At 44.5% G+C, this 20,670-nt stretch overlaps 1 protein-coding gene across 10 annotated transcripts in view; it reads right to left on the bottom strand.

The window, feature by feature from the left end:
• SFSWAP (splicing factor SWAP) overlaps positions 1–20,670 on the bottom strand; it is an 82,481-nt gene continuing 61,811 nt past the window's right edge. For 4 of the 10 annotated variants that reach the window (XM_081545334.1, XM_081545330.1, XM_081545331.1 and 1 more), the window contains 5 exons: positions 20,013–20,278; positions 13,846–13,971; positions 1,865–2,020; positions 641–713; positions 1–309 (listed from right to left, as the gene is read on the bottom strand). In XM_081545334.1, coding sequence (XP_081401460.1) covers positions 244–309; positions 641–713; positions 1,865–2,020; positions 13,846–13,971; positions 20,013–20,278 — 687 coding nt within the window. In that variant the 3' untranslated portion in view covers positions 1–243. Of the gene's footprint in view, positions 310–640; positions 714–1,864; positions 2,021–13,845; positions 13,972–14,174; positions 14,320–15,205; positions 15,428–17,199; positions 17,309–20,012; positions 20,279–20,670 lie in introns of all 10 variants that reach the window. The other 6 variants (XM_081545329.1, XM_081545332.1, XR_014069729.1 and 3 more) reach the window with 5 other exon arrangements.

Genomic DNA, 20,670 nt, shown 5'->3' with positions numbered 1-20,670 from the left:
TTACTAGCTAAAAAAGGTGTTTTCCTCCCATTTTATTTGATAATACATTTTCACAGAAACATGATATTATTTACAAATATACAGGTAAGAGACTGCTGGTCAAAAATCTTAAACTGAAAATGTCATCAAAAATTAATTTACAAAACCCGCCAACTGTCCAGGAGCCCCGGGGGGGATGGTCTGTGCAGGTTGGGCCTCTCTGCTCTGCCGGCTCCTGGAGCCCAGTGGCCCGAGGCCCGTGTCTCAGGAGGCGCTGGTCTGCATGTTTTTGGAAGCTGCTAGCATCGCTCTTACTTTGGCCATGAGGTCCTGTGTGAGGAGAGACGAGGTGAGGTGAAGACAGGAGACTGGGGGCGATGTGCTGGGGGCCATGGATGCGCTCAGGGCAGGGTTCCGTCCCAGCCTCGCTCTGGGACCCAAGGTGGGCTCACAGGCTCAGGGCCCAGGAGTCGACTACACAGAGGACCCCCCAGGAAGGAGGACACAGGGCTGCTGGGAGAGGGAAGCTCAGGGCTCAGCCACCCCGGGACCTCCAGGCAAGCAGCCCAGGTCCCCGTTGGCAGCCACGAGAGGAGAAGGAAGTGAAGGCTAGCTCCTTCATAAAAAGATGGGAGGGAAGAGAGACCCACTCCCACCTTACCTGAGTGATTTTGCTCTGCACGGAAGATACGATGGCTGAGGAGATCTGACCGTCCTTTTCCTGAGAAACTCCCCTAATGCAGAGAGAGAAAAATCGGGGGCTTAAAAACACTTCAAGCCATTTTGTTTTCAGTATCTTTAAAAAATAAAGCAACCTTATAAATGTATGTATTTTACTTGTCTATTTTATGTAACACAAATTTGAAATATTTCATAAAATGTAATCTAACTCAAAAGGTGTTTCCATATAAACATCACGTAAGACACATTATAGAAAGATGAAGAGGAGGACAGCACGGAGAGCCGGGACGCGCTCCCAGGACCTGACCGTGACCTGAGTGGGTGCCTCTGGCCCATTGTTTTGACTTTTGGGGGCATGGACGTGACACACAAGTGATGATGGAGCCTGTACTCAGTTTTACCTTTGAAGAGGTCACAGCTTAGTTTTTGATTCACCCCACGTGAGCTATGGTCTCTGCCACTCACCCGCCAGTTTTGGGGGAGACGGGGCAAAATTCACACTCACGAAGGCAGTGGGTCTACAAGCAGGAGGGGACAACCTGATCCTAGTGCCCCTCTGGGGGGATGGGTGGGGGCAGCTTTATGAAATGGCATCGTCTGGCAGATACCCCCCAACAACCAGGGCAGCCGGTCCTTGGGGAGCCACCTTGTGGGCATGGGGAGACTGTGATGGTCAGTGTGGACTCCCATGGCCCTGCAGCCCATGTGCTCGGGAAGTTTCACCCCCATCTGCTCTGGCTTAGAGTGAGCAGTGGGTTGACAGGCGTTCTGGGGCTCAGTCACCGTGGACTCCTGTGCCTGCTCCCTTCCCGTGGTCACATGGGGCTCCGCAGAGGGGGCGACTCCCACCCCACATAGCCCGCCCGTGTGAGGACAAAGGCACCATCATCAGGAACAGCTGCTGCCACATTACATCTGAGGCAGGTGCTTCCCCAGGACTCGCGCCCACGTCTGGGAGGGGAGGCAGCGGCCCCACACCTGCTCCCAGGTTCCCTCCACCTCACGGCAGGGGTGGGGGCAGCCCAGGGCGCGGGGTGCAGGAGGTGGCCTAGGTTCTCTGACCTCTGTGTCCACCTTCAGCTCACTTTGAGCATGAGTGACACACACAGGAGGGTATGGCAGCAGGGGTCTGGGGGTTTGCCAGCTTGCCCCCTCTCAGCTCCCCTCGTGGCCCAGAGGTAAGGGTGGGTCAGGGAGGAGCTACCTGGAGCGCTCCTGGCTGGAGCCCCGGCTCTCCACAGGAGAGATGCTGGCCGAATGGCGGCGTGTGGGCTGCTTGCTCGGGGAGGCTGGCTGAGATCCGGCCTTGGACTTGGTCCGTGACCGTGAGCGTCTCTTCTTCTTCTTCTCGTGGGGGCTCCTGGAAGGAAAGCGGTGTTAGACAAAGGCACAGAGCTGGCTCTGAAGGAGTGTTGGGTGTGTTCCAGGAGAATTCGGCAACTTCACCTTTCTATACACATTAACTCTTTTTAAGAACTATGTACATTTAACTTGAAACGGGGATGGGTGTAACAATATAAAAGCCATGCAAGAAGTGAAATGTAGACCACCTTTGAGACAGAAGTCCTGAAGTCAGATGCCTGTGGGTTTACAACATGCTCAGCACTTGCTTCCTGTTCATTTATGCTGACTTAATGGGAATTTCCAGCCAGAAATGGAAAATTATTAAAACCAAGCACTGCAAGCACAAAAGCTCAGTGTGTCCTTCTGGCCTGAGGCGGACAGTCCCACAGGGCTGCCTGCTCTCCCGCTGGTCCCCACGGCCACGTCTTGCTGACTGTGGCCCACATGCTCCGAGTCACCAAGGCCTGCAATTCCACGTCAGAAGTGCGCCCCAGCTCCATCTACCCTTTCCAGACCCTTCCCCTGCCCAGAGAAGACGATCCCTGAGCTTCCCGAAGGTCTCGTGCCACATCCTGCCCTGTGACCCTCCTTCCCATGCCCCTAAAACACCTCAAGAAAGGGAACGTGTGTAGATGGTGAAAGGGTGAAAGTGCAGACGGGCGCTGAGCCCCTCCTCTGGGCTTCTCCTGAAAGACCACCTGTTGCCAGGCCTTGAGAAGCCCACGCCAGCACACAGCACAGGGGCCTCCACAGCCTGCCCTCTTGCTGTGACCGAGCATTTCTGGGAGATTCTTTGCAGTCAAAGGTCACCGTGAATTTCATGAGCCTGATGCCCAAACTGCGCAGGGTGCCAGCTGGAGGGTGGATGACAGGCTCCCAGCTCTGTAGTGACCCCTGCAAATCTTTATTGCTCTAAATATGGACACCCTGGGTCACCGCCTGCATAGCTCAGACTCCTCTTGGCTCCTCGGGACTCAGGCAGCCTGCAGGCCCTCCCCAACCTGCAGACATCCCAGGTCTGCAGAGGACTGTCCTCACGTCCTCTCACCATTTCACCTGCCACCCGACCTGTCACTCACCAGGGCATTTCCCTGGTGCCCCTATCCGCCTTGGTAGCAGAGTGTGGGGTCCAGGCAGGGCCACCCTGGGCACCTGAGGGGGCTTGTGCTTGAGTCCAGGCCCTGGTTCAGCTCCCGTGGGCCCCTGGCATAGCAGACTGCTGAGCCAGAGAAGCAAGCTGTTCCTCCCGTCTGGTAGGGCACAGCTTTCTGGCTCTGCCTCAACCACAGCACCAGGGCCTGGCCCCGGGTGGTGACAGCCTGGTGACTTCAGCTGCGGGAAGTGTCCCCCAGTGAGCTGGGCTGTGGGCAGGTGGCCTCTGTGCAGGCTGGATGAAGAGAAGTGGTCGAGAAAGAAGAGGCTGTTCCTGGGGCTGGACACACAGAGGTGGAAGGTACACAATACCACAGGCCTACTTCCTATACTGCAGAGGTTTTGTGAATTTTTGTCTGTAAACATATGCCTAGGATTTCAAAGGAAGCAGGGGAAAAAAAAAGTGACTTCAACCCCAAATCTAGCTAAGCTCCTGTGGCTGCCGATATGAAACAAAGGTAAGTTAGCAATCCTGACCTGTAAATCACTACGACTTGATCTCATAACAAAACTTTCCAAGTGTTTGCTTAAGGAGTTAAGTAATCTAATTATTAATAGTATTATTTTAAATTGAGGTGTGCTTTACATCCAGCAAAATGCAAAGGTCTGAAGTGCTGTTTGTTGATTCTGGCAAGTTGCAGACATGGTGAAACTCAGAAACCTCTCACGATCAGGGACATTCCATCATCCAGAAGGTTCTTCCACTGATGCTCTGCCATCTGCACCCCCCTTCCCCTCCCTCACAGGACCCACTGCCCTGATTTCTAGCACATATTAGGTTGGTGCAAAAGTAACTGCGGTTTCGCACTGCTGAACTGTGCTGTTTGACACTGGAATACATTCTTAAATAAATGAGGTTTTGTTATATACATCATTTTAACACATATTTCTTGCTTTATGTTGTTTTTTTTTTTGCTAATGATTTATTTTACTTGCTGTTTATATTTATTTTAGAAATGATGTGAGATAAAGAGCAAAATCGAGCGATTTTCTTATTAGAGTTCAAAATGGGTCATAAAGCATCACAGACAACTCACAACATCAACAATGCATTTAGCCCAGGAACTGCTAACAAAAGCACAGTGCAGTAGTGGTTCAAGAAGTTCTGCAAAGGAGATGAGAGCCTTGAAGATGAAGAGTGTAGTGGGCGGCCATCGGAAGATGGCAACAACCAACTGAGAGGATCACTGAAGCTGATCCTCTTACAACTACCCGAGAAGTTGCCAAAGAATTCAGTGTCGACCATTCTACAGTCTTCTGGCATTTGAAGCAAATTGGAAAGGTAAAAAAGCTTGATAAGTGGGTGCCTCATGAGCTGACTGCAAGTCAAAAAAATTGTCCTTTTAAAGTGTCATCTTCCCTTATTGTACACAACAACAAATGAACCATTTCTTGATTGGATTGTGACATGCCACAAAAAGTGGATTTTATACAACCAGTGGTGACAGCCAGCTCAGTGGCTGGACCAAGAAGAAGCTCCAAAGCACTTCTCAAAGCCAAGCTTGCACCAAAAACAGGTCTTAGTCACTGTTTGGTGGTCTGCTGCTAGTTTGACCCTCTACCGCTTTTTGAATCCTGGTGAACACCATTACATCTGAGAAGTATGCTCAGCAAATTAATGAGATGCACTGAAAACTGCAACTCCTGCAGCCAGCATTGGTCAATAGAATGGGCCCAATTCATCCGCACTATACCCAACCGCACACTGCATAACCAACGCTTCAAAAGTTGAACAAATTAGGCAACGAAGTTTTGCCTCATCCGCCATATTCACCTGACCTCTTGCCGAGTGATATCACTTCTTCAAGCATCTCAACAACTTTTTGCACGGAAAATGCTTCTGCAACCAGCAGGAGGCAGAAAATGCTTTCCCAGAGTTGGTTGAATCCCAAAGCACACATTTTTACGCTATAGGAAGAAACAAACTTATTTCTCATTGATAAAAAAATGTGTTGCTTGTAATGGTTCCTATTTTGATTATATACTATATGAATCTGCCTTCATACAGTTTAGGCTTTCTCCTGTTAACCGATACCCGAGTTGTTTCCAATTTTGGCAATTACGAATCAAGTGGGCACTGCGGGCAAATGTTTATGGGGAGTGGACACCTGGGACTAGCAGCGTTGAGCCATGGAGCAGTATATGTGTGACTGTAAGAAACCGCCAAACTGGTCCCCAAGTGCTGTACCACCCTCCCCCGGCCCTGCAGCTATGTCTCAGGATTACGGCAGCTCACACGCTTGTCGACACTTAGTACGTAATACTGGTCTTGCTTATTTCCGGCTATTCCTGTCAGTGTAAAGAGCACTGCATTGTGGTTTTAATCTGCATTTTCCTAACAGATGACCAATGAAGCTAAGCATCTTTTCATACGCTACCTTCACTGGCTATTTAAATACATTCTTTTTCTCATGCACAATATTTATTAGTTGTTGATTTATCAAGAGAAACTATTCCTTAGCCCAGATATTCATAGTTTACACTTTAAGAACACAGGTTAAGTGACAAACTACCACGGAACTCAACCCAAAGAAATTCTTTACATTCCAAAATCATTGTGCACTCTGCAAGACACCAGCTTTCCTCATCTCCTCCAGATCTTTTATGGAATCACAATTTGTGTAGGAAACTGCCTATACCTTCTCTCCTGATTCACCCACAGCAAACTTAAGAGAAAAACTCAACTCCCAGGCACACAGTAAATGCTCCAGCAATATGAAGTCGCAGATGCTTGACCAGAAGGCTGTGCACCTAAGTACTCATCAGAAAACTGGAAGCCATGGCAGTTTTTCTCCTTGACAGCTCAACAACAACGTCCTTCCAGAGTGATGGAGACGAGGATATTAAATATATTGTCATGAAACGTCTTTTCAAGCTGTCTGCCCCTTTTCTATGGGTTGTCTTTTTGGTATTGACACAGGCCTTTGTCAAAGACACACTGCAAATACTTCTCCCCATCAGGGGCCTGTCAATGCAGTTTCTTAACTGTGCCTTTTAAATGAAATTTTTAATTTCAATTTAGTCAAATTTATCATCTTTTCCTCTTATGGTGGAATTTTCTATATCCTCAAGGTTCTGTCACTTCATTAAATGTATTCTCCTTATTTTCTTAAAAAAAACAAAACAAAACAGAATGGTTTCAGTTTTCACATTTAGGTCTGTGATACATCTTAAGTTAAACTTGGTATATGGGGTACAGATCACTGTTCTTCCATTTTGATATCCAGTTATTCAAGCAAATTTTATTGAAAAAGACTTTCCTCACTGCACTGTTTTGGCTCTTTACCTCTTAAAGGTGTACAGTACATACTATCTGATTGATGAAGCTTTCTAGTAAGTCTTGAATTAGTAGTAAAAGTCTTCCAACTTAGTTTTCAAAGTTTTTTTTCTCTTTTAAATTTTCTTTTCGTTTTGGCTACGCTGGGTCTTCGTTGCTACATGTGGGCTTTTCTCTACTTGCGGCGGGCAGGGGCTACTCTCTAGTTGTGGAGCAGGCTTGCGGCTTCTCTTGTTGCAGAGCATGGGCTCTAGGGCGTGAGCTTCAGCAGTTGTGGCTCGTGGGGTCAGTAGTTCTGTGGTATGTGGGATCTTCCTGGACCAGGGATTGCATCCATGACCCTAGCAATAGCAGTAGGACTCTCAACCACTGAACCACCAGGGAAGTCCTCAAGGTTGTTCTGACTGATAGTCAGTTTACCAATATCTACAGGAAGCCCATGAGAGTTTTGATCAGGACTGTATTGGATCTATAGATCAATTTGTGGAGAAGAGCATCTGACTAATACTGAGCCTTCCAATCCATGAATATGGACTTTCTCTCCATTTCTTTAAGTTTCCTAAACATTTCTCTGAAATATTTTATGGTTTTCATTGTAGACAGATCTTACACATTTCCTTACATTAATCCATAAGTAGTTTGCTTTTCTGATATTGTTATGGATGGTATAGCTTTTAACTTCATTTTTTAATTGTTTCAGGCAAGTATACAGAAATCGGAGAAGGCAATGGCACCCCACTCCAGTACTCTTGCCTGGAAAATCCCATGGACGGAGGAGCCTGGTAGGCTACAGTCCATGGGCTCGCTAAGAGTCGGACACGACTGAGCAACTTCACTTTCACTTTTCCCTTTCATGCACTGGAGAAGGAAATGGCAACCCACTCCAGTATTCTTGCCTGAAGAATCCCAGGGACGGCAGAGCCTGGAGGGCTCCCGTCTATGGGGTCGCACAGAGTCGGACACGACTGAAGCGACTTAGCAGCAGCAGCAGCAGCAGCAGTATACAGAAATAAGAGGCTCCTTAAGATTTTACATAATTATGTAAGAAGACATACTTTCAGATTTTCCTTTGCAATCTTTATGCCTTCTATTTCTTTTTCTTGCCTTACTGTCGTGGCTATGAATTCTATTACACAGCAGACACCCTGGCCTTGTCTCTAATCTCAGAGGAAGGCACTAGGAAGTGTGATGTTAGTTGCTGGTTTTTCAAAGATGCCCTTCAGGAATTCCCTGGTGGTCCAGTGGTTAGGACACCACCTTTTCACTGCCGAGGGCCCGGGGTTCAATCCCTGGTCAGGGAACTAAGTGGCCGAAAGAGGCTGGGTGCAGCAAAAAATAAAATTGGATGGAAAAGATTTCCTTCTCTTCCTGCTTTTGCCAAAAATATCCCCCCCCAAACATTTTTCTTTTTAATGAATGGGTGATCAATTGTGTCAAATACTTTTTTCTTCATCTATTGAGATGTCATATGATTTTCTTCATTTATTTTATCAACACTGTGAATTACAATGACTGGTTTTTGAATGTTAAAGAACTCTGCACTTCTGAGACAAATCCCATTTGGTCCTGATGTATTAGTATTAATTATCCTTTTAGTAAACTGCTACACTCAAATCAGCTAACATTTTGTTAAGAATTTTTGTACTTATTTTCCTGAGAATATTAGTTCATGACTATATCTACACTCCCTGAAAAAACACATTCCACACCACACAGATGCGCACACACCTGCCCATCTGCTTCAGGGTGGTCTCATGAAGTGAAGTGTTCTCTCTTCTATTTCCTTTGAAGTGCCTATAAAACTGGTGTTCTCCTTTTCTTGAATGTTTGTTAGACTCTACTGATAAAAGTCATCTGGGCCTGAGTTTTGTGGAAAGTTTTTAAATTATAAATTCCTTTAGCAGATATGGAACTATTTAGACTTTCCATTTCTTCTGTTGTCCGTTTGTAGTTTGTTTCTTTCAAGGAAATTTGTCCATTTCACCTAAATTGTTAAGTTTACTGGAATGGTATTTATTTCCTTTTTATTCTTTTATTATCTATTGGGTCTTTCATACTTGTTCAATCTAAAAACAGATTGATCAATTAAAAAAAATCATTTTCAAAGAACCATCATTTGGTTTTAGTATTTTCCTCTGTGAGTCTGTTTTCTGTTTTGTTGATTTCTGATCTTACTTTTATTATTTCCTTGCTTCTACTTACTTTTGGTTTAATTTGTTCTTCTTTTTTCTAGCTTAAGACAGAGATTAGATCACAATTTTTAGACTTTGCTCTTTTTTTAATATAAACACTTAAAGCTAGTTACTTTTTTCTGAGCACAACTGAACCCCACAGGCTTGAGTGTTACATTTTCATTATTATTCATTTCAAACTATTTTATATTTTCTCTTGTGATTTCTTCTTTGACCTATGGGTAATTTTCAAATATGTTAATTTTCAAATATTTGGGATCTTTCCAGATATCCTTTTACAGATTTTTATACTTAAAAGTTGGCCTTCCTAGGTGGTGCTAGTAGTAAAGAACCCTCCTGCCAATGCAGGGACATAAGAGACTCAGGTTCGATCCCTGGGTTGGGAAGATCCCCTGAAGGAGGACATGGCAACCCAATCCAGTATCCTTGGCTGGAGAATCCCATGGATAGAGGAGCCTGGTGGGCTGCAGTCCATGGGGTTGTACAGAGTTGGACACAACTGAGCGACTTAGCATGCACGCACACTTAGTCATGTGGTAGGAAGACGCACTCTGTATTATCTGAACTTCTTGGAACATACTGGCACTAATTCAATGGTACAGAGAACGGTCTAGCTTGGTGACTGACCCACGCGCATGTCATGAGAGTGTACACGCTTCACTGCAGGGCGTAGTGTTTAGGTGGTTAATGGTGCTGTTCACATTTGCTGCATCTGTACTGTTACACTGCCTGCCTTTTTTCCCTTTAATTCTTTCAGTTTCTGTTTCAAGTATTTTGAAGCTTTTATTCAATGCTCACATTTAAAACATTATGTGCTCATGAAGAACTGATCCCTTCATCATTATGAAAAAGCCTTCTTTATTTCTAGCACTATTGCTTCAAGACTATGTGGTCTCCTATTAAAACAGCCATATCACCTTTCTTCTTATTAGCACTGTATGGTGTATCTTTTTTCAGTCTTTTAGATCTCAAACTATTTGTGTATTTAAAGTGTTTCTTATAAGCAGCTTAGTATTAGGTTTTACACTTTAATGTAGTCTAAATTTCTGCCTTTTAACTAGAGCTTTTAGTCTACTTACATTTAATGTAATTATTTGTACAGATGGTGTTAACAATCCCTTTTGCCTTCCAGTTGTCTATTTGTTCTTTCCCCTTCCCCTCCCCACTTTCTGCTTTCTTTTGCATTAATAAAGCAGTTTTAATATTCTCTTTAACAGTCTCTATTAGATTTTTAGCCTTTTTTTATTGGTTGCTCTAGGGAATTATGATATGCAACCTTTGACAGTCCTAGTCTACAATGAATTAATAACACTTCATGTATGATGTAAGAACCATAGAACAGCAGTATATTCCCATTCACTTGATAAACATTTACTGATGTGCTTAGTGCAGTGCTGAGCTGTAGGACGGAGAAGGCAATGGCACCCCACTCCAGTACTCTTGCCTGGAAAATCCCATGGGTGGAGGAGCCTGGTAGGCTGCAGACCCATGGGGTCACTAGGAGTCGGACATGACTGAGTGACTTCACTTTCACTTTTCCCTTTCATGCACTGGAGAAGGAAATGGCAACCCACTCCAGTATTCTTGCCTGGAGAATCCCAGGGACGGCAGAGCCTGGTGGGCTGCCGTGTATGGGGTCGCACAGAGTCGGACACGACTGAAGCGACTTAGCAGCAGTAGTAGAGCTGTAGGAATTCAATGCTACCACCCCCTCATCAATCGATCACTATTTACTGTTATAAAGTAACTGGGACTTCCTGTTGGAGTATATGGTAATATGATTTGGCTAAACATTTTCATGAATTTTACTTTAAAAAATATTCACTCTGCTCAGATTTAGATTTCCAAACACTCACTAAAAGGAACCGTGATTCCTAGGAGAAATGACTGACCCCAGGTCCGAGGTAGGGGAAGCATCAGCTAAACCTAGAGTATCTTGGGTCAAAAGTGACGAAGTGCTCAAGGAACAATGGGGCCAAATGTGAGACAATGTCACCATCAAATCAAATATAATGGCAATGGATTATTATACAACCAATATAAAACAAATTCCCCAAACCCCAAATCCACAGTGATACTAAACAAAGGGTGGGGTGTCTTTAGAGAAAAAGTGAGGAGAAAGCTGCTCACAACAGACATTCACACTATGCAGCGCCACCCACAGATAACCTGCCAGTTCAAAGAGAAAAAGGTACAAAGCAAGTACAACCTTAACCAAGTGATCAAACTCAGAGTCACTGGTAATGGGACAAAGGGACACTTATGCATCTGTGTGATACCATGGGAAGTTAGTTACACAGCATCATTTATACAGTATACAGTACTCTTGCCCCAGATACTTAACAGCAACACAGCCAAGAGGACAAAGTAAGACAAACCCCGAGTGTGGAGTCTTCAATGACCTAGACTGGCCTGGACTTGTGTAAGTCATGAAACACACAGAAGGTGGGAGGGAGGGAGAGGAAGAGAGAAGAAAGTAACTGTGGGAAAAACGTTAACAGTGAATTGAGCTACAAGCTACATGAAGATGGGTGTTCACTGTACTATTTCTAAGTAAATTCAAAACTTTCCAGTAAGTTAAAATTTTTCCAAAAGAAGTCAGCAAAAGAAGCATTCAATGATCAGCTTGTAGGAATAACCCTTCAAATCTGCGAGAAGGCATTCTCCCCTCAGTTGGGGGACCTGCTGCTGTGCTGAAGCAGAGCCCCCCCCTCCAGCCCCAGCAGCTACTCTGAGTAGAAGGACAGAGGGAACAACCTCACTGTTGGGTTGATATAACTTGCCCGCTAAAAAAACATATTCTGGACCTAGAGACAACTCTAGGTTTGTCATAGCTTTTCTTCTAAGGAGCAAGCATCTTTTAATTTCATGGCTGCAGTCACCATCTGCAGTGATTCTGGAGCCCAAGAAAAGAAGTCTGTCACTGTTTCCATTATTTCCCCTTCTATTTGCCATGAGGTGATGACAAACCTAGACAGTGTATTAAAAAGCAGAGACATTACTTTGGTGACAAAGGTCTGTCTAGTCAAAGCTATGGTTTTTCCAGTAGTTATGTATGGATGTGAGAGTTGGACCATAAAGAGAGCTGAGCGCCAAAGAACTGAACTGTGGTGTTGGAGAAGACTCTTGAGAGTCCCTTGGACTGCAAGGAGATCAAACTAGTTCATCCTAAAGGAAATCAGTCCTCAATATTCATTGGAAGGACTGATGCTGAAGCTCCAATACTTTGGCCACCTGATGCAAAGAACTGACTCAGTGGAAAAGACCCTGATGCTGGGAAAGATTGAAGGCAGGAGGAGAAGGGGCTGACAGAGAATGAGATGGTTGGATGGCATCACCGACTCGATGGACATGAGTTTTAGCAAGGTCCAAGAGTTGGTGATGGACAGGGAAGCCTTGTGTGCTACAGTTCTTGGGATTACAAAGAGTCAGACATGACTGACTGAACTGAACTGAGAGACAACTCTGAGTTTATAATCACCACCATGAAATTGACTAGTAATCATGCACATGTTCAACTCTTCTGGGTTCCCCCTGAATCCACCACTGCCCACAACCCCTCAGAGTTAGGTCACAGGCTTAATCCCATCCACCAGGGCAGGGCAGCTGGGCCCTGCAGTGGGCTGAATCTTAACTTCTTTTGTCTGACTTAAAGTTTCTGATGAATCCTAATATTACCATAGTCTCAAGTGATAGCTCTTTTAATGCAAGGGCTAATTTGAGGGCAAAGCAAACTCTTCTGTTAGGAGAGGTTTTTGGCTACAAGGAATTAATTTTAGACCATGCCCTTTACATATACCAACAGGGTGATGATAAATTTCAAATGTCAATTACTTGCGTAAGGAATAAAATTTAAAATGGACTTCACTTTTCATCATGTTATCCTGGAACAGTCACGTATGCTTAGTGAGGGATTTCTAAGGCACAAAATGAAATTTATAAACAGACGGAATGAGTCTGTACATGAAGCCTTTGCTGAAATATATTAGCTTCACAGCTCCTTTCTGATTTTTCTGTTTTAAGAAAATGAGATGACATTTTATCATTTAATGGAATGATCACATAACTAGCCAGACTGCAGGAACATTATTTGGCTAGCAATGCCTTTTAGAACTCTTCCTGTTAAGGGCAGTGCTGATGGAAGGGGGTCTCTGAGGCAGGTTTGGGTGATGGTTGGGTTCATTTGCCCAAGAACGGCAGACACCTGAAATTCAGATCTGTCCTCTGGAAGGCTCCAGAAGGTTCTGGAACTCCAGATGTGTACACACACACACACACACACACACACACTGAGCAGCAACAGCCTCATGAAATCTGAGACTATGATGGGCAACAATGGCATCCTGCCTGTTTCTGGACACCTCAGTCACCGAGACAGCAATACTCCTGTCCACCTACAACAGCTGGGGGCTGCTTAACTCCAGAGCCACGGCACAAAAAACAACGAGCCTCACTTCTGGGGCATATGGAAATACAGAAGCCAAGTGACTCAAAGTATTCAGGTGGCATCACCCACACTGGACAGGATGGTCTCCAGATGGCAATGCTTAGCTGAGAGGGAAACGCCCACTGGTCCACCAGCCACCGGGCCCTGCTCCTGGCTCCTGCGTCTTCTCAAGTCAGTGGTGGTGCTGGGGCCTCTGGTGGCAGAGGTCAGCCCTGGAGCTCTCTCCCTGGGAGCGAGAGTGGGGGCCCTGGCTTGCTAAGTGTCAGAGGCCCAGGCCAGGGGCAGTGGTGATGTGGGAACCTGGCTCCCTCACCCTCAACAGACAGGTCTCTCCTAGTGGTCAAGGGTCAGAGGATGGACCCTTTCCCTGCTCTCAGGTCCACTCCTGAGAGCCGAAGCTGGGGCCTGGCCATCTGAGCAGCAGGGACCCACTTGAGACTTGAACTTCTGATTTTCCTTGTCACTCATCCCTACCACCCTTTCCCTTCTCGACAGGTAGAGGATAAGGTGCTGTGTGTGGAGGGTCCAGAGGGGCAGCTAGCCTTGGGGAAAATGGGGGCCCCACGACCCACTGCAAAGACAGATGGTGCCTGGCTCTAGCACGGCAAGTTCCCCTCTGCCTGTGAGAGTTCCAGAGCAGTAGAAACGCTGCCAGAATGACTCAGGATCAGCCACAGTAGCTGCTCCCCTGGTTCCCAACAGCTCTGTGCTGGGGATGCAGAAGCCCTGCCTCCCAGTGCAGGTCTCAGCTCTGCAAAAGCTCGGTCGCCTACCTGGACCGGGTCCGCTTCCTGCTGACTCCAGGGCTGTTACTCATCCGGTAGGCGGTGGGGACGCTCCTGTCCTCCCGCCGTCTCTCGGGGGAATGCGCTCGTCTCCGAGGGGACCGGGACCGGGACCTGGGCAGAGGAAGGCAGGCGTTTCAGTCCTGTGTGTGTAGGGGTGGGGGAGCACCTCCACCACTGAGGTGGCGGCCAGCCCTGGCCTGTCCTCTGAGGCCCGCCCCCAGCCTCCCTACTCTGCTGACCCAGAATGGGATCCAGGCTCAGAGGCAGAGCGCCTGTCATGCCAATGCTAAGCTTCTAACCGGGGCACAACTCACGCTGAGGCTGGAGCCATGCGCTGGTGGCTGGCAACGGCCAGCTCCCTGCCTGGGAGTCTCTCTGCGGGTCTTGGTGGACGCGGGCCTGCTGCTGCTCTTCCTCCCTCTTGCCTTTGCCCTAAAAATGTTCAGCTCACTGATACTGCTATCAAAATTAGGGAAGGAAAGGCACTGAGACTCTAGTGAGATTTTCTGCTTGGTTCTGAATACTGGCAAGAGGAAGAAACTAAACAGAATAAAGTTAGAAGGTGACTTGGAAATTTCTCTTGTATGCACTCATCTTAAGGGCTCTCAGCATGAAGAATAGGCTGCAGGCCCACTGGCAGGAAGCCTAAACCTTCAAACCAATTCAGGCCACGCCATTCCCGTGAAAATTTTGGCTAAATCATTTGTTTCTGAGATTTCTAATGTTTCACTCTTCCCTTTCCTGTGCCTGAAAAAGGACTATTCTATTCATGCAGCGTCCCACAGACACCAGCACACAGAACTTCAACTCCAGACCCTCACCTGTGGGGTCAGGTCCTTAAGAAGAGATCTTTAATAATGGGTTTAGGACTCTTATTTAAAAAGTTTTTTGTCCATTCAGTGGAATTACTGTTTTGGGGAAATCTGATATAAGCAGATATCTGAGCAAAAAAAAAAAAGCAACCAAAAAAACAAAACAATTTATTTCTGCTCTGTTTCTAGGACAACACACTCAAAACCAATGTAAAGAAGAGATGTTTTGATTTTTGTCGTCTAAAAAAATTCTACACTGAATCATTCCAGTTACAACCAAACCTCCCAAATAACACACATGGTTGTTGCAAAGAGCAGCCTGTAATCCCATTCCACCCTCTGTGTCATGGAGAAAACCCTGAGTCATTCCTGAAAAAACACAACCACAGAATTGAACCTGCTCCGGGATCAACTCCCCTCGACTCTGGGGCTCCTCCCATACAACTGCTTCTCAGCTTATACAGCGGTTTTGATTTTCCAGACCTTTCCTAAGATTTAAGTAACAGATTACAAAGGTGAGGTCAGTCAGACACCTTGACATTTTACCAGGTTTCCCCTCAAAAGAGCTCCAGGAGTCAAATCTGCTCGTGGTCGAAGCTGCCTGATAACTGTCCCGCTCTGCTGCTGCTGCCACTGCCGAGCTGCTCTGACAAGGCTCCGTGCTCAGTGTCCCTGGGGAGGCTGTGGGTCTGTGATATGGAGGTACATACTTCACGTTCAGAATAAAATGTGCTGAGCTGGGCGGTACTAGAACCCTGAAAAAAGGGCTCTGCTTAATTCAAAACTATAGCACCTATGGAACGCTCAGATGCAGAATTCTACAATAAACTCAATAATCAGGAAAATGGATTAGTTTTTAATGTCTGTAAATTTGTAACTTTGAAATGCAATACCATTTAGCGGTGGCTATGAGTATTAGATTTCTTTAAAGTGAAGTGGCTGTTACCAGTAGATTTCAAGTTATCTGGGAAAAAAGCCCATCTCAGAATTAAGGGCAGTGAGCTATGCCAGATAATACTTGGGTTTTATTTTGATTAAAGAAGCTCTAATGCTTTTATTCTATTAAGTAGGCTCTTAATATTGCTACCACGACCCAGTGCAAGAAACAGGAATTCCATTCTTAATGTAAATCATCTGTATAACGTGACCAGAGGCCTTCTTATAGAGATGAAATAGTCTGAATTCAAAAAACTTCAAGCATAATGCAACTTGGATATTTTTTCCTTAAATAATCATAATGGTTTGCTATCAAATAAAAGCATAAGGAAAGCTTTTGTCTGAATGATGAGATATTTATAAACAGCTTCTTCTACCAGCATTTAACCGCTTCTGCGACCCACTTCTTCACTCCTGTTACTTTACTACTCACAGGTCCTCATGGAACCAAACAAGCGTCACTGGTGCCCTGGCAGCAAGGATCTGGGACCAACTGGCTTGAACAACCAAGAGGATCCCAGGTTTTAGTTCTTTTCACTTTTGAACTGTGGACCCAACTTCACTCACAAATACCTCCTTCTCTCCTGAGGGGCCAGTGTCTCCCACAGCTTTTCTCCCCAACACTATTATCAATGGCTGTGGCTCTGTCTGGGGTTACGACTCACTTCCTGGAAGCCAGCATGTGAACTGTCTCCTCTTGGGAACATCAGTGCCCCAAGCTCCTTTAAAGATCAGGATCAGGAGATAAACCAATCACTCACTGACTAGATATGCAGTTTATCAGGGGGAAGAAGTGAGGAATTGCTAATTTCAAACTAAAATATGATCCCAATTTTGCCCACCTGAGTTCTTTTTGAACATTAAATATAACTGTTATAAAAGCCACGTTAACCTCCACCCTCTCCTTGAGTGAAAGCCCTGAGGCAACTTTACTTCACCAAGTGACACAGGGGCCCATTATCCTCCACAGAGAGCACCGCAAAACCTGGGGATGCAGAGTTCTACCTAGAACCTCCCCTTTAGACACAAACTAACCAATGAAATGACACCACCGGTGATCTTCATTAAAAGCTTTACAAATAAACTGAATTTCAAGATTTAGTCTCACTGAGTTTAGTTTTAAAATACCTAAACTGTTAAAACTGGATTTTAATTTTAGGTAGTAAATTGCATGAGTACATCTTTATGCCATTAAGGTATAAAACCTAATGTGATATAAAAGCAGAAAACAACAGAGAAAGAAGTCTTATACTTTAATCAATGTTGATTTAAAAGACACTAAATACTGCCTTGCGGTAATCACTGTGCTTTCTGAGAAGCAACAGACTGATTTCCAAAACTCAAGATTTTTCTATGACTAATTCACCTTTGGAGAGTCAGAGTCATCAATAATTTAGACATATTTGATAAATGGGACTTCAACCACACAAGCATTAATATATTAACATAAAAATTACTTATGATAGTAAAGCTTTTTAATCTTAACTTTCTACATTTTACATAGGACTTTAGTAATTTAATATACAAAAGAAAATATATTTCAACTGTAGCATCCTACCACAAGCAGAAATATTAACAAAAGTCATTTTACTTGAAGTTGGCAGTAGTCTTTTTAAAACAATCGATTAAATTGTGTCAGGCCCAAGAAACAAGTCTGATATATCCTATGTAGACATTATGTCTGTAATGGGTAATTATATCTGAAAAGACAGTTAAAGAAATAATTATGATAGTTATCATTAGCAACTTCAATATTTTGGTTAAAATTTTTTTTGCTTTTACATTTCAAACAATTCATATTACCAAGAACACCAACCCCTCTCATTTCATAACTGCTGCATTCGAAATTCAGTTGGATCCCTAGAAATTATTAATGTGAGCTTGGATTAAGAAAGCAGGTCTATAACCAGCTTAGAAAAAGATATAGTTTTATCAAATAAAACTCACTCTTCTCAGAAATAAGAGCTGAGGCAGGATCCTACCTGGTGAAGGTAACTTCCTGACTTATGTCCCTGGGACCCAGAGACCAACCACAGGACAGCTGGTCTCCTCCATAAATCCAACCAGACCTGCAACCCACTTCAGCGCCTTGAGCTCAGAGGTGGTCTAATTTCAAGGAGCATCAATCACTGTTACACACAAGCTTTCAAGGCAAAATGTCCTGGACAAATACTTTGAAGGTTTTGTTTTATAATATTATTTTTAAAAAACAATTTATAATAAAGTTGCACTTTAACTTGATATTTAAGCTGTAAAATCAAACACCAAAGATCTGACTTATTTAGTGAACTTATAAGTCAGCTGATTTAACTAAAATTAACTAAAAGTATCACACAGATACTACTGTGTGTGTGTGTGTGTGTGTCTTAGTCGCTTAGTTATGTCCGACTCTTTGGGACCCCATAGACTGTAGCCTGCCAGGCTCTTTTATCAATGGAACTCTCCAGGCAAGAATACTGGAGTGGGTCGTCATTTCCTTCTCCATAGATACTACTGAGATTTTTTTAAAAGTTTGAGAATTATGAAAATACTCAGCTCTCTTTACACATAAAATACTTTGTTGGTTAAATTAAGGTAAAATTGTCGGCCTGCCATCACAGAACTCATATTAACAATTTTTTAATCTTAATTTTTTAACTGAAAATTATATACTAAGGATTAGGATTTTGCTTCTTGCACTTGTCAGCACTGAATATATGAAAACAATATAAAATACACTTGCATATAAAATATGTAAGTCTATTCTAAAATAAAAGCTATTTTAAAAATACTAACATAATATACATAATGACTTACTCTACTATAGATAGTCAATAAAAACCACAGAAATCCTAGAAAGTTGAAATTCCAAGAGTTTCATGAACACTTCCAGTTCTGGACAGATCAACCTGGGGAAAAGCCTGTGCCCATTACGTCTGACCGGACGGGTTCACATCAGAACTAGACACCCGCACCTGCGGTCTGTGCTGAGCATGCGCTGCGGAAACCAACTCACTTCCTACATAAGAAGCGCTTGGAGGAGTCCTGAGTGTTATCAGGCCCCCAGAAGGGGACTCAGGAGTAGATTACACTTTCTTCTCTTTGAGCCCTGAAATAAATGAAATCTAGGAAGGATTTTACTGGGTATGGTTATTATTCATAGGGCTTATACAGGCCTATTTATTTACTTCCACTATATCATAAGAAATTTTTTCAAATAAGAAACCTTAGTTTTGATATATACATACAGGTTCCTGGGGACTTTCAAAAATTGAAATTATATCAGCAAAGTTGTTCATTTAATTAAACAACAAGGTGTGTGTGTGTTAGAGAGAGAGAGAGAGAGAGGGAGAGAGGGAGAGACAAGGGACAGAACTTCCAAAGAACTAGCAAAAATGCAGAGCCGAAGATCAAATTTATTTATCATGGAGGTAAATCTAATTTCATTGTAGACAAGGGTAAATACTTGTCAAGCCTTGAAGGTCTGATCTAGGTAAAATTGGGAAGCATGTTGTTTTAGGGTATATTCAAGAAAGGCTAATGTGTATACAAGTACAGTTTTTTAAAACATAAAAAAATAAAAAGTATAGGGCCATCTGCATTTTTCCCATGGAAAGGAAAGAAAAGAACATCAATTATAGAACTAGATTAGTACAAGTGCTGTGCTAGAGAAGCTAAGCCCAACTGACATTCAGTAAGAAATCAGAAGGCGTGAGGTAAGTTTTAAAACTAGAAACTTGCTTTTCTGAACCTCCTGCAAGTCAGATGCTTTAAAAATCAGAAAAGTACCTGCTTCACTAAACACTAAATTCTATGATCCTTACAGGCTTTCGTGTTTATTATTTCTGTTGCATAAAACCTTAAGCTGCTTCCTCAAAAGCTGGCTCCTCAGAAGGTGGCTTTTGGTTGAACAGTGACTGTTAGTGGGAGGTTGGAGAAGCAGATTAATTGAGAAACCAGATCTGTGCCGCTGTTTCCTCCTTTACAGGCACTTGCAGGTGCCGTGCCAGTGAAGCTGAACACAGCCACAGTGCACGTGTCTCTTGTTTTGGCAGATAAGCATTCAAAAGGAATTAGCCTGGGAAAGTCGACTCATTCACCAAACAAAACACCCCCAACCCTGTGAGTTTTCTACACATTTTTAGCAAATACGCTAGGCTTGCTTCCAAGACTTGTTAAAAATTTAAATACCTCTTTTTTAAGAAAAACCTGGCAGTAGTTGATGAATTTTGGAAAGTCAGGTCAAAAAATATTTTGAAAAGATATGAGATTGCAGGACGCATCTCTGCGTAGACACGCAGGTGTGCGGGTCTGCGCTTGCGGCGAGCCGGGCGAGGGGAGTCCCGCGCCCCCTGCTGGCGAGCAGGAGCAGCGGGATCCGCCCCGCACCAGACGCCCGGCCGCCGGGGCGCCCTGCACACTCACCTCGAGCGCCGCGCTGTCCGATAGGCACTGGGAAGACAATGCTTTGCTTTTGAGTGGGACCTAGACCTGGACTTGGACGACGAATGGTACTTGGGAGACCGCGATCTTGTTCGAGACCGTTTTTTGTGCTTTTTCTTTTTCCTCTCTCTTTCTTCTTCTCTCGGCGGGTCTTTGCTTCGGCTTGAGCGCCCTTCTGGAGGCTTCACGTCTAAAGTTGGCAGAGGTCTGCCTCCAGCCAGTAGAGGACAGGGCACGGTACCAGCCTCCTGGAAACAGAAGCACACGTCTGGATTTCAGCAAGGAAAATATGCTGTTTCAAAATGTGTGTTTATACGATTCCGACTTTGGCACTCTCTCACGTTAGAGTAGCCCATGCCTCCGTCTGTGGCTCTAAATATACCCCCAGCATCTCTGGGAGAATGACGGCTCCTCAGAGGCCAAGAGCACGAATGCCTACCTCTCACGGCCGAGCCTTCCTGTGTAGGGTCCCGTCCCCAGCCTGCCAGGCTCTGGAGGCTGGATCTAAGAAAAGAAACGCGGCACATGGAAGGCTGTGTTAGGGAAAGAGCCCCGCCTGCTATTTCCTAAATAATTGTGACTTTCCACTAAAAAGGAGATTCTTCAAACTGCTAGCACCAGGTTTTTATGGATCTCTGCT

This window comes from Giraffa tippelskirchi, chromosome 11 (assembly GCF_054371585.1).
Source record: "Giraffa tippelskirchi isolate mGirTip1 chromosome 11, T2T-mGirTip1v1.2.pri, whole genome shotgun sequence".
NCBI lineage: Eukaryota > Metazoa > Chordata > Mammalia > Artiodactyla > Giraffidae > Giraffa > Giraffa tippelskirchi.
This window is presented reverse-complemented; position numbering and strand designations above follow the sequence as displayed.